The sequence below is a fragment of the Penaeus japonicus genome, unplaced genomic scaffold, assembly GCF_977035675.1.
Source record: "Penaeus japonicus unplaced genomic scaffold, GWHDUDI00000001_assembly GWHDUDI00000011, whole genome shotgun sequence".
Lineage (NCBI taxonomy): Eukaryota > Metazoa > Arthropoda > Malacostraca > Decapoda > Penaeidae > Penaeus > Penaeus japonicus.
The window spans coordinates 34,796,846-34,811,845 of NW_028234413.1; the positions used below are offsets into that span (position 1 = coordinate 34,796,846).

General features: G+C 37.0%; 1 protein-coding gene across 1 annotated transcript in view; it reads right to left on the minus strand.

Moving 5' to 3' along the window:
* Positions 1 to 1,118: 1,118 nt before the first annotated feature.
* LOC122261844 (uncharacterized) overlaps positions 1,119 to 15,000 on the minus strand; it is a 15,112-nt gene continuing 1,230 nt past the window's right edge. The window contains exons 2-8 of the mRNA XM_086541444.1: positions 7,976 to 9,658; positions 6,679 to 6,855; positions 4,666 to 4,832; positions 4,088 to 4,251; positions 3,860 to 3,979; positions 3,300 to 3,429; positions 1,119 to 3,057 (exon numbers count right to left, since the gene is read on the minus strand). Of these exons, the coding sequence (XP_086397570.1) occupies positions 2,827 to 3,057; positions 3,300 to 3,429; positions 3,860 to 3,979; positions 4,088 to 4,251; positions 4,666 to 4,832; positions 6,679 to 6,855; positions 7,976 to 9,658 (2,672 nt within the window). The 3' untranslated portion in view covers positions 1,119 to 2,826. The remainder of the gene's footprint in view (positions 3,058 to 3,299; positions 3,430 to 3,859; positions 3,980 to 4,087; positions 4,252 to 4,665; positions 4,833 to 6,678; positions 6,856 to 7,975; positions 9,659 to 15,000) is intronic.

The window sequence follows — 15,000 nt, forward strand, 5'->3', positions numbered from 1 at the left end:
CAGCCATCTATGGTGGATGCATTGTCTCTGCTGGATTGTTACAAGCATTGACCTGTGTATTTTTCATGCAATGGAAGACAAGAAATGGGTATGTCATGGTGAGTCAGTTGGTCATGGTTGACACCTGTGTAAGTGTTCATTGACTCCAATGTTTATTTGAAAGCAGGAGGTCTTGCCCCCCCCCACAACGGAGAGCTAAAAGTTCATGCCTCTGAATATAACTTTAAGGTTTTGGAGCTAGGGCATATTATAGTAAGAGTAATATACTATTAAAAAAATCTTACTCAGATATTAAATGTTCATAACTGATAATATGAACGTTTCATAGATTCTGTAATACTTCCTCTGTAACCTAGAGAATAAAGTCTCAAATCTTATTGTTAGAAAAATGAAAGCACTATTCCCCCTTACTCATACACACACACACACAAAAAAAAAAATAAATAAAAATAATAATAATAAAAATAAATAAAAATAAAATGAAAAATAAAAATAAAAATAAAACAGACACAAACACAGACACACAAAACAATTAGGTCTATTGTCATTTTGCACCTATAATAATAACTGAAGGGATAAATATAAAACACGTCTATCAAAATGAAATTTTCCTTTGTAAGTTTTGTTTCCTGATGCTCTTTCTAAGCATTAGAAAATCCAATGTCTTCAGCCATTCCTTTATTTATTTCACCCATAACTGCTACCTAGTTATACGGACCTCAAAGACAGAGACGGGGTGTAAAGAGCCAAACTTGAAATCTACTAATGAGTATACATACAGTGCAGAGAATACATCTTTAGGTAGTGTTTTTTTTTTTTTTTTTTTTTTAATGGCTCTTATTACAAAAAATGAAACTTGATATAGTTTAAGAAAGGAAGCTGTGTTCTGGCTCAACATCACCTCAGACTGAATAATCCACAACACTAAAGTGAGGATTCACACCAAAGAGAAGACTAGGTTTCCTAGAAAGGGTGAATACAGTAAGGGAGCCAAGAGGGTAATGGTATAAGAGCGATTTTATGTTACAAGAAAGGCTAGGATTACAAGTAATGATCAAACAACTTTGAAAAGATTGAGATAGTTTACCTGAAGGCATGAAAAATTAAAAGGATTGATGCATAATGAAATCATTTTATTTTTCAAATCTGACTTAACCCAATTTATGGATATCAGTGCATTTATACACAGTTACCAAATGCACTGTATACTTTTAACTGAAATCTTCATACTTGAGGAAATCTAATGCATGAGTTGATAAGTATCTGCAAATGAAAGGCGACTCCTTGTGCTTTAAACAGAGCACAAAATCAAAACATGATTCCTGATGATTTTTGAAAAATACAAAGTAACCCCATCCCATTCTCATATTCAAACAAATGTTCCTCTGGATGATACGTATCTGTAACTGGTGTGATTTTGCGATAAAGAAAATGCATGCACTGTAGTTTTCCATTTCAAGTGAGAAGTCATAAACAGACATTCCATCCTTAAGTCAGTATAAAGAATGAAGTCCTTTTACAGAATCACAAGCTATGAACAAGAGGAAGCTAAGTATAAAGTATGAAATAATAAACAGGCATTTGTTCATATCCATGAGATAAATAATGTACATATTTTTGGTAGAAACTGACATGTAGTAAATAACATTAGCTCAATTAAACTGACACAACCTTTTAAATACGTTGAGTGTTACTTGAATATACTGAAAGGTTTGGACAGAAGTCCACTTGAAGAAAACCCTCGTACAAGGGCCATGCAACAAAAAAGTAAACTGTAAAGGGAATGAGACTGAATAATAACAAGAATTGCAATGAGAAAAAAAATAACAGCCATCTGACTTTCAACATATGCAATATGAACTTGTATATGAAAAACGGTTAACAACACTGTTTCTTGTTGGTTAACTGTTACATCTTAGATTACTGAAGAATAAATCCTATTATATACATTTTTACTATCACTAAGCCAATAAATTGGTCCATTTTCATGTATGATATTACTTACTACCTATATTCTGACTACTTGCTTTTGTCCCTCAGGGTATATAGAACAGCAATGCAGTTGATCACTGACTTGCATCAAGGTATCAGTAGTAACATACCCTCACTATCCGCTTTGTACCTGAGCAAAAAAATAAACCATCACCGAGGTTACTCCCATAGTTTCTCCAAACTAAACTGAATGTCAACATTTGTGTTCTGTACCTGTAAATACTTGGTAAATCTAACATTGCTATGTTATAAAATTTGGCATATGTTAGCAATATCCTTCAGCCTTTTTATCAAACAACATTCACCCATGAGCAATGTCTCACTAATATACCCATTGTCAACAAGTGTCGCAAATAAAAAAAAATAAAAAATAAAAAAGTGTCTTCCGTAGAGTAGTCACACAAAAATACAGCATACACTTGCTCCACAAACCATCACAGTCACTCTAATTGTGCATGGTCTCTGTCCAGCCCTCAACTGACCAGTCACAGTCTAGACCATCTAAACTCTAGCCACTGATGCATACTTATCACATATTTCTGCACAAGGAAAAAGAAATACCCAGTTTCATTCTCCTTAAATATTACTAGTAGAAAGAAAAGATACAGTAATGAACTTCATTATTTATTAAAAGGAAAAAAAAAAGTCCAATATTCTCATTTATAAATATAACTAAATCATATCCTTAAAGAAACTTAACTTTTTGTCTGATCTCTCACACTAGATATCTAGAATGTACTACAGTGCTCCTAGACACTTACTCTTCACCAGATGCACTTATATGATACACTTATACTTCCTTCATAAGACATTCCATCCTAGATAAAACTTTCATTACAATAGTTTCTTCACTTTACTATTGAGGTGTGAAACAGTTTTATCAAGTTGACATAGAGTATCAATTGCAGTCTGATACACATCATCTTTCTCCTCAGCACCATACACATAGAGGCAGTCATCACGGTGATCAAGCTGGGCATTGATGCGTTTGTCTAGAATCATCTGAGAAAGACGTTTTTCAACATCTTCTCGTGGAAGACCTATCTTCTCGGCTATGTGGACAATCTGGAAAACAATAGAGCATGAAATAAAGTTGCTAAAAAAGGCTTAGAAGGAGAAACAAAAGAAAAAGAAAGAAATAAAAGAAAGAAAGTAAAAAAAAGAAAGTTTTTTGGGCCTTATCGGAGCCATTGGGTATGTCATAACACCCATCTGCAATGGGCTAAGAGAATTTGGAACTATGATACAGGTGAATTTTACTGTTATTTCATAATCACATGAACCATCACTCTTTCTAAATAACTTACCTGGAGGCGTTCATATGGTAGAACAATATTTAATAAGTTTTTCTCCATCATTTTGGTGTAAAGGTCATCTAGGACACTTGCTACCACCATGTCCCCTTCCAGGTGGTCTCCATACTGCTCTCTTGTTTTCCTGCAATAATACAAAATGAGTTAATGAACTGATGTTAGCATTTTACTATTATGATTGTACAGTTCTTTTGTGTGTTGTTTTAGCATGTCCTAAACGTTTGCTTGTCAAGTAATACTGTTTATCATGAGTGTAAGTCATTGGTGACACTTAATTTCATCATGAACTATAATGATTGTTTACGGAAAATAAATCACAATCAAAGACAGAAATTAAAACACATTTTCAAGCAATTTACAAGTGGTTCTATCTCTTCTAATTCTGAAACATTCAAGATGTAATACTTCATAATACTTGACACCAAGAGTAAAGTTTATACATTCACATGCACACAGATCTGGGTTTGAATGCCTGAGTCTGAATGGACAAGATAATATATACCCCTGAAATTGTGAATTAATCAATACAAAAAAAAAACTAAACAAGCTCTTACTTGAAGTCAGCCAAGGAAGACCTGTTGGCAGCAGCAGTGATGGCCAGCATGGCTTCTACACCTTCATCAATGTCCTGGATGTGACTCTGTCCTCGTACTGCTTTCTCCCCTTCCTCCGACCTTTTGAGAATTGTAAATATGATTATAAGTCCTTTGAACACTGTATAAAACCAAAATGGGAACATTGCAGGTGCTAAAGTTAAGACAATATAACTCTGCATTCCTTACCTGTTGACCATGACTTTGGAGAGCAACATGTACTTCAAAGCACGAGCCCGCTGCTTGCGTGACGTAAAGCCTGTGGCTGCTTCCTTGAAGTAAGAATATGCAGTTTCCATATCCTTACCTTCTGCCACTTGCATAATGCCTGTTAAAGGATTTTTGAAGCCACAAGGTTAGAAACGATGAAGATACATTCACTATAACAAATGTCATAAATGGTATGAATGCGACTATAATTTCACAGAACAAGAGATGCATTGAATGGACTTGAACTTAAAAGTGCTGTAAAATGATTCAGTCTCCATTTCTTCAAATAAAAAATACTTTAATGTGCTGTCCTCCTCAGTGAGTATAATATCAGTATTTATGTGATATACAGTGTTATTTTGACAGTCTTTATTTTGGCCATATTAGACTCATTCAAACATGACCCTACTGAACTACATATTACAGTCAGAGGCCCTGTAATATATTGCAATGCGCTAATCATAAAAATGGACACCTCATATTTCTGAACCCTACACACTCACAAGCTCTATTTCAGCACCAGGTGTAATCTCCCCTTTTTAGAATCAGCCACTCACCTCACATAAGGTATGTTTACGATCTACATTACAGGGCACACTGCAATAATGTGCAAGAAGCTGTTGTAAAAACTTGTTGAAGCGAGGTGCATTCATTGAGGTGACTGTGCAGGAGCCTCCAACCAGCTGCTCCACCAACGTCTCAATCACTTGTACCACACTTGAGTCTGTAACAATGTCATTCATAATCAATCTTGAGGGACTATCTTAACTACCAGTACACATGAGACTTATACATTTAAGAAATAACTAATAGCTTCCTCTTACAGGGCTTCACACACGACAACTCTGCAATAAAGATGGGATAGAAGTTGGCTTCCAATACTTAGACAGTGACCTTGACTCTGATCCCTGTAATTTCCTGCCAGTGCCTAGTGCTAACCCCAAAATAACGTGTGAAAGATGTGTGTGAGCACGAACAGAAAAAAAGCCAGATTCAAGATTATAATAAACAATTGGGGAAGTTGGTAGGTAAGATTATTTTTCCACTTAAATGAATGTATATCATACTTGAATGCAGTATATCATCTGCTCACAGAATGGGAAAATGCGAGACTTAATAAAAATTAACAAACAAAAGGGGGAGGGGGAAAAGAAGTAAATCATCTATCACCCTGGATAACAGTGATACTTCAGCAAAGTTATTTTCCCTAACCCATTCACGCCGGGGTTATTCTGGCTCTAAATGGTCAGAATGTCGGGGTTTTCGAACGCATAAACCTAATGCCTCGGGATTCTTGGGCGCACTAGCCGTGAGCGAGTGCTGGCCTTGACCAAATATCTCGTCCCCAGCGTCTGACCCAAAAACCACTGAACTTTATAGCAAGTCAACTGGCATGAATGGGTTAAGGGATTATGAAAATGAAAAATTCAGTACTTAAACTAAATACTACTTGAGCTGACTAAACAATGGGTTGTATAGTCAGGTCAGTCTTCCTAACACTGGAATATCAAGTTTCAGAATATTTTTCTTTATCTAGGATTATCTATTCAATCATATTCACCATCTGAAAAGAAATTAAGACTAAAAGAAAAAAAGAAGGAAAGAAAGAGCTGCCAAGTATTTCTCATACTTTAAAATAAAATACAAAAAGCATGATCAATATCTATAATTATGCTGAAAATATCACATTTACATATATTGAAAAAGATATTCCAAACAGGTTTTATTCATATTTTTTGCCACCCCCCCCCCCTAACACAAACACACAAATATCAGAACACACATGCTCTGTTCTCATATATAATTCTTCATCAAAGATAATTGATCTTATCTAAGTTAACCTGTTGATGCTGTAAGTGCAATTAAGGCTTTAACACATAAATAGCTCCTTGAGCACTTATGTCACCAAGAGGTCAATTAGTAGGTCTACCTGATCTGTTAAAATTTTTCTAATACTACTGTTATTGTTAATTATTAACCCTATTACAATAATAATGTTGATGATAACATTGATGATGCTAAAAATAATGATTTTTTGTTATAATTCTCACAGAATGTGGTTGACAGAAAAGAGCAGGTAAGCTTCACACAACACAGAGCAAGAACAGTGCATGTCCCCAACAGCTATGATTAGCAATGTGTTGGTTTACAGGTAGGGAGATAATTGAAGGTCAACCAAAATCAGATCTCTAAATATTGATATATTTACCTTTGCAAGGTTATGGTTCTAAAGACAGAGTATCAGCCTTGTTAAACACAAACATTGTTAAGAATGTTAAGTGCATAAGATGAACAGCAAGAAGGTGAGATAAAATGAGCCTGAACCATATCTACAAATAACTTTTTGCATTTCTGATGATCAAAGTAGCTTTTTTACTTCTTTATAAAAAGATGAATCTATTCATATACTTGACTTCACCCCCAGAACATAATTTATTCATTAATGCAATGTGTAACAAATAATATATTGACAATGCGCTAATCATAAAAATGGACACCTCATATTTCTGAACCATACACACTCACAAGCTCTATTTCAGCACCAGGTGTAATCTCCCCTTTTTAGAATCAGCCACTCACCTCACATAAGGTATGTTTACGATCTACATTACAGGGCACACTGCAATAATGTGCAAGAAGCTGTTGTAAAAACTTGTTGAAGCGAGGTGCATTCATTGAGGTGACTGTGCAGGAGCCTCCAACCAGCTGCTCCACCAACGTCTCAATCACTTGTACCACACTTGAGTCTGTAACAATGTCATTCATAATCAATCTTGAGGAACTGTCTTAACTACCAGTACACATGAGACTTATACATTTAAGAAATAACTAATAGCTTCCTCTTACAGGGCTTCACACACGACAACTCTGCAATAAAGATGGGATAGAAGTTGGCTTCCAATACTTAGACAGTGACCTTGACTCTGATCCCTGTAATTTCCTGCCAGTGCCTAGTGCTAACCCCAAAATAACGTGTGAAAGATGTGTGTGAGCACGAACAGAAAAAAAGCCAGATTCAAGATTATAATAAACAATTGGGGAAGTTGGTAGGTATGATTATTTTTCCACTTAAATGAATGTATATCATACTTGAATGCAGTATATCATCTGCTCACAGAATGGGAAAATGCGAGACTTAATAAAAATTAACAAACAAAAGGGGGAGGGGGAAAAGAAGTAAATCATCTATCACCCCGGATAACAGTGATACTTCAGCAAAGTTATTTTCCCTAACCCATTCACGCCGGGGCTATTCTGGCTCTAAATGGTCAGAATGTCGGGGTTTTCGAACGCATAAACCTAATGCCTCGGGATTCTCGGGCGCACTAGCCGTGAGCGAGTGCTGTATGCCCGCTCACCCCGAGTGCTGGCCTTGACCAAATATCTCGTCCCCAGCGTCTGACCCAAAAACCACTGAACTTTATAGCAAGTCAACTGGCATGAATGGGTTAAGGGATTATGAAAATGAAAAATTCAGTACTTAAACTAAATACTACTTGAGCTGACTAAACAATGGGTTGTATAGTCAGGTCAGTCTTCCTAACACTGGAATATCAAGTTTCAGAATATTTTTCTTTATCTAGGATTCTCTATTCAATCATATTCACCATCTGAAAAGAAATTAAGACTAAAAGAAAAAAAGAAGGAAAGAAAGAACTGCCAAGTATTTCTCATACTTTAAAATAAAATACAAAAAGCATGATCAATATCTATAATTATGCTACATAAATATCACTTTTCTAAAATGCTTAGTTGAAAACTGGTAGATGCCAAGTTGTAACTGGAATATTTGAAAGTTTCATTTACGCCTTTAAAATGGTAATTACACAAAGTGCAACAAAGGAATTGACTGCGCTTTACACTTACCTTTAATATCCTGTGCAATAAAGGAAGTAATTTCTTTCTGTTGGTCACCAGTGAGGTTGAGGCCTTCCAGGAAGGTGTCGGCAACAGTGAGGACATCCATGGTCTCTTCCTCTTGCTCTCTGGAGGAATCTTCTGGGCTGGACTTTAATCTATCTTCCTGAGATTTATCACCTGAACATTTGCCTTGTATACAAACTGCTTTAGGCTTCTTGGCAGTACTAGGGTCTTGCGTGTGTACAGTAACACTAGGAACTTCAGTTTTTCCACTTTCTGGTGAGTGTGCTGTCTTGGGGAGCTTGGTAACATTAGAATCAACTGAGTCTACTTTGTGTTTCTTGTGGGAGGTAGGTAAAGTCTCAGGAGTTCCTGAGCAGGGAGTGTCCCCTTCCTCATCACTTATTTTTCTCTTCACTCTTGAGACGCTGCTGCTGCCTGCACTGTCAGAGCAACTTGATTCTTCTTTAATGCTCTTGTCATCTTGCTTTAATTTGGCATCATCTTCATTATTTTCAAGCGACTCACTCTTGCCTTGGTTGAGGTTTTGCTGTGCATCAGATTTTTTAGCTTCATTATCACTTTGCACCACTTCTGAACTGTCACAATTATCTTCACTCTTTTTAAGACACACTTCTTCTTCCTTGCCATTCTGAGACTTCTCTGACTCAACATCTTTACTCTGGGTGTGAGTTATCTTTGATACATTTTGTTTGGAATCTTCCTTTTCTTCAGACTCTACTGACGATGTGCTGTTGACAGCATTCTCATGACCCTGATCTGTGCTGGCCTGTCCATCCTCCTTTACTGTTGGAACTTCATTGCTTTGACTTGAATGCTCTTCCTCTGTATGCTCATTTAATGCCTCTCTCTCTTCACTGGAATTATTTTCCACGGGGCTTTGCGTTCTGTCCTCTCCGGCTTCCTCACTTACAACAGAGGGTGTGTTGCTCTCCTTCGCTTCCTCACACAAGTCATTTGTGCTTGCAGGTGAGCCATTCCCCATGCTGCTTGGCAAGAGCTCTTCAGGGTCCTCTGTTCCCCCATCTTGGTCCTCTGATGTGCCTCCTCGGGTGCGTGTTCTGTGGCTGCCCTGACCATTTGCTGCAGGGGAGGCTTCTGACTCCTGTGTGCCCCGTCTTCTCTTGCTTGACTTTTTGGGTGATGACTGAGGAGATGCCCCATTGGTTTTTTTGGCAAGGACTGCTGGAGGACTGTCTGATTTGCCTCTCTTTCTGCGTCGGCTTGACGGTGAGCTTGGAGCCTTCTGTGGGGTTTCAGAAGCACCACTGGCCTCTGAACTATTGCTGCCTCGTCTCCCTCGTCTGCGAGTGGGGGTTGAAGAGGATGCAACACTTGCGGCTCCCACGCTGCTCGCGCTAGAGTCTGTGCTTCCTCTACGTGTCCTCTGTCCCCGACCACGCGGTGAAGCTTTTACAGGAGATTCTTTGGTGGCTGGTGAGCCTCTGCCAGCGCCACGTCCCCTTGGACTGGCTCTTTTTGGGGTGCTAGGTGACGACACTCCACGACGCGTCTTTCTGGGTGGGGAATCTGGCGTCTTTGAGGGAGAGGGAGGAGTGGCTGTACGTCCCCGCCTTCTACTGCCACGGCCTGTCTCTAGGGTGGCCACGCCATCAGCTTCCTCGCCTCCACCACGCTTCTTTGTGTCTCTGACTTCTGCAGCTTCATCTGTAAAGGATTAAAAAGCTCATTACTTGACCATCTGGACATTAAATCATTATATCAATTAATTTTGAAGAAACTCAGGTTTTGATTACATTCTCTTTAGCAATAATAAAAATGACTTAAACAGCATTAGTAATTAATAATTATGAAAAATTATAATAACAACAATGAAAATAATATTTATAACACTGATAATAAAATTCCTATTATAAATGACAAAAATGATGATCAATTAAAACAGCTTAGTGCCACAGTGACTTATGCTATAGAGTGAGAGGCACAGCTCAGGCTTAATTTTAACTTAGTTTTAAGCATTAAAGAAAATGTGTATGGGTGGGGGATAATTGCACATTCCATTGGTTCAGAAATTCAGTGAAAGGGCAGCACTGGTATCTCACTCCCTTGACCCTTCATCTATGCCAACATCATCTAAATTCCTCCTCTAATGCCTTAAACTTCCCTTGATGATGCTATCCGGGCCACCCTCCCAAAGAATGGAGATGACAACAATATAAAGAATATGGTTGGATGAAGTTAAAAAATATTCACATGAAGACAGACTTTTCAAAGATAATGATGAGGAAAAAGTATAGTAAGACAAAGAAGGGGAAGGAAAAGAGAAAGAAAAGGAGTCCAAAGAAAAATACAATAAATTAAGAAAGTGTAAATAAAGATTCAATAATATTGTCATTTACCATCAAAACAAATCGATTTTGAAAAAAAAGAATATCTCCACTTATAGAAGTAAAAAAAATTAAGTATCCATAACATAATGTGCACAAAAAGATTATGAAAGTGAATTTGATGAATATAAAGGTTACAAAGCACAATGTTGTGTATGCAAATGATGATTGTCTTGAGAGCAAGACCTGGATGTTTGTCTTTGTTACTTGAAGAGTAAGAGATCAGCTGTGATTCTTACATACATCTGTGGACAAGTTTACATACAATGAGTATGGATATATTCCTAATTGACAGACACTGCTTGATATCCTACAATTAAGATCACTTGAAATAACCGATCACAAGCCACTCTGATATTTGCTGTGTAACTAACAGACAATATTCAACCTATATATACTATAAGACTATTGTATTATTAGTTTATAATTACAATATAGATTATTGGAATGTATCATCAATCATCAAAAGTACTGATTTTCCCAGTAAACTCCTTTCTCAAGGCTATTTCTCATAAGAAAGAAGCTTGGCAAACTGATTTATCAAGATGAAATTACAAGACACCTTTACTTTTCAATAAAAGTGGAAAATGAAAAATAAGCCAAGAAAATAATTGGAAATATCATTGAAAAGAGAGAAATAAAGAGGTAGGGAGAGAGGAGGGAGAGAGGGAGAAAGGGTAAGAGAGATAGAGGGAGGGTGACTGAGACGACCGTGTGAACAACTAGTTGGTCCTTCGTTCAAAGTAAACTTTAGTCTTGTATGTAATGTTAACACTTTGTCACTTTTATTGTTATAATAATTATTAAAAATGAATAAACAAACAGATTAACATATCAAATAAAACAAATGACTGACAAATAAGAAAATATGACTATGAACCAGACTTTGAGAAACTGATACTTGGAATTTTTAAAAACTTATACAAATGATAGATAACGGAGTCTTATACAGTTATAAAAGTTTAATGTATAAACTTTTGTAACATCTAAACATCTAAAAGTTGCAGTGGATATTCGGAATAAAAAAGTGACTTACATACCAGAATATGCAAAAGAGCATCCCATACCAATAAGCTAAGATGATGATGATGATAATAAAAAAACTGCTCATAGCAAGGTAACTCCTGAATTGATGGATGCAACAACAATCTAATCAAGTTTTTCTTAAATGGTGTAGAAATGTTTCAGTCTAACAGTCAACTACTTTTCCTTTTCTAAAAACAAAGAACCCAACATTGCTATACTACAGCAATTCATAGTGACTAAGATATATGCATCACTCATGCCATGACTTGTTCCTAACATGTTTCCTGTAAATATTAATCTAAAACAGCAGTTATGTGGGTTACTGTTACAATAAACTCTAATCTTATTTTCTGTAAATCTGATATAAAACACCACCTTATGAAAAGTAACAACTTTTTTTTCTCTGTGAATATCAGGCCAAATCAATAGTAATGAAACAGCAGTCACCACAAGGGAAGGGTCGGGGGGGAGAGGAAGTATTATCATTGGTCATTACTGCTTATGTCCTCTTTTTTACCTTCATTCCCTTGCACTGTCTTTTCCAACTACACATAAACCTATCACTGTTGACATACTATATTTTCAAACAGCTATTAAGTATTCAGTGATACAAAGAGATATCAGCTAATTATCATTTAAAAACTGATTGTATGTGTTTTTTGACTCAATCACCCAAGAAAGGGTTTTCAATCTGACATTTGTATGATGCCCTAACTGTGAGCTGCATGTGAACTTCCTCCTTACAGAGATATTTATGCCTTTTTAAGAATGAAGTGGGAATTGAATCGTTCCATACAGCTGTGACCTGCCTGCAGTGTGAAGGTGCATATTCTGATCAACACAAATGAGCCTTGGTAATGAGTGAACCTTAAGAGGGGTAAGAAGAAGTACGGTTTTTGTCAATAAGCACTGAGTCTGAGAGTGACCCCGACTGACCCCAGCTGAGGACTTCTGATACTTGTTATTAGGGTACCTTAACACTTTGTTTGCATTTTTCAAAAATAAATTTATACAGCCTTGTGGCAGTAATATCATATATGGCCCAGCCCATCCACATTTAGGCCTGATTCCTGCCTTGACAGCAAATCATGCCATCCACGACCAATGGGTTAACCATTGTGTAGTCAGAATCAAATGGGGGTCCAGAACATGTAGCCCTCTGGTTAGTCTAGGCTATGCTATTTTAGGTTAGGTTATGTTAGGTATGGTTCTGAGATCTCTCCCTCATAACTGAAAGTTTGGCTCAGGGTTTTTGTTCTACTTTCATGCATTTTTTAAATCAATTATCAACCCATTTTTCCTCTAACTTCCCTGATATTCTTCAATTCTTATACTCCTATCAGGACTTCCAAATTCATTGTTGAGGTTGTCATACCTCAAAAACTATTAATTCACCCAAGGTATACGTAATATTAACAGGCGAGAAAAATATGAGTTCCTTTTAAGCTTCAAATGATCTATCAAATAGTTTATATATATTTTTTACCTATCTATTCAACCATATATTGAGTACATGAAGCATTCCTTAAGAAAGTACTATTAGGGGGAATTACCCAGAATAGAAATGCATCAAGTGAGGCAATGACGTCCTTGCTTCACACACTGGCAAAGGCAAAGAAATCTCTTCTATGTATATTTTGCCAAAATTGAGACTGGACTGATTCCTTATGTGATAACTAACCATGGAAGTCTAGCTCCTCTTTCTTGCCAGAATTTGTTTAGTGATTTGTTAACCATTGTCAGAGTACAACGTGCAGAGGCCACTGCATTGCTTGATCAACTGATTTGTATTGTGGGTTTACCTTGCACAGATTATTTTTAACCCATTGCAGACGGAGATAAATTTGCTTGCCCAGCCTCCAGGATAGGTTTTATTTTAGAGAGAGACCGCTTGAAGCAATATAATTTGAATCATCCCACTCTCTTTCAGTCACTCATTGTAAAACTATAGCGGTTTTTGTGTTTTATTTTTTTGTGTGTTTTATTGAGTTTAGAGACTTATATGTGCCATATGACAGGCTCTATCAGTGCTGCAGTTGACTAAAATTGTAGTATATTATCCATATTAGCTCATTATTTTCCTTATACTTAATGTGATAGAAGTATTGCTGTTTTATGGGAGGACAAAAGGCAACTTTATTTTTTCGTATCATTGTGCTGTCATGAACGAATACGAAACATATAACCCCCTACAATAAAGATAACAAGAAGAGGTAGGGAAGAGGAATGAAACCTGTGCTTGTGACAGTGAGTGCCACAGTGAAAGGCATCCATATTGGCACAGGAGCACATTTTAGACACTGGGTATGGATTGAGTCACCTTCCTCTTCTCGTTCTGCCTGTACATCCTTCATCGGCGGTACTTTAGAGCAAGGGTTCATCAACTTAGTGTGTGCCATCGCTCTATAGAGACAGTGCTTGCTAGAGACCGTGGATGGATGCCATTCAAGGCTCTCTCTCCTGCTGGTGCTAGGAAAAAGTGGTGCCATCTAGGTTTTGGATGTTAAGCTAGTACGATATTACGGTAATTATAGTAATTATGACTGCAGTAGCCATCATCACTCATTCCTTTTTCATAGCACAATAAAATAGCATAGTATTCCAAAATCCACGAACGTCATGTACGTCATGACGCCCGTCATCAGGCCAAAGCTCTTACGTCATGTATGTCATGACACCCGTACGCAATGGGTTAATGACTAATTTCAGGTGAAAATAATATTTTTCTGGTAGCTTTCGTTGTGATTTTGATGAGTCTAATATTAATTCCCACTATAGTCAGCTACAAAATTGTTCCTGCTGGCTGAGGGGGGAAGGGGCATTGTCCATTGGCTGGCAGTGATGGAACTGATTTGAATTTCAACCCATTCCCCTCGGTCTAATGATTATCCATTACAAATCTAACTGGCTTAATTAGCCTCAATGCTAGCATCTATTATCATGTTGCATTCAAAAGCAAATACAGGCTAATTTGATTGTCCTTGCATATGTCATCTGCTAAAATTGCATTCAAATTTTCTGACATTTCCTCATGCTGGTGGAAGGAGATGGAGGGTAGAGGTCCTGGAATTTATGATTCTTTCCAACTCTCTAACTTCTTTATTCTTCACTTACAGTGGAAATGGTATAGAGAACATGTTTCTCATAATACCAAGTTCTATTGGATGGGGTGATTGTTTTTTTTCTATATAAGTGTTGGCCTTCCAAGAACACCGGATAAGCTATGTACTAAGGTATGACAGACAAATTAACCCATTGCAGACATGGATAGATTTGCTTGCCCAGTCTCCTGGAAGAATTTTATTTCAGAGTGAGGCAACTTATCTTGACTTTTCCTACGCTCTTTCAGTAACTCATCGTAAAACTAGAGCCATTTTTGTGTTTGTCATTTTTGGTGTTTAAGTGTATTGAGAGACTTGTATGTGCCATATAACAGGCTCTATCAATGCTGCAGTTGACTAAATTTATAGTATAGGGTCCATATCAGCTTATTATCTACTTTGTACACTGTATGACAGAAGTATTGCTGTTTTATGGGAGGACAAAAAGCAACTTCCTTTCTATTCATATTTGTGTACTGTCATTAATGAATACAAAACATAACCCATCCACAATGAAGTTAACTTGAAGAGGCAG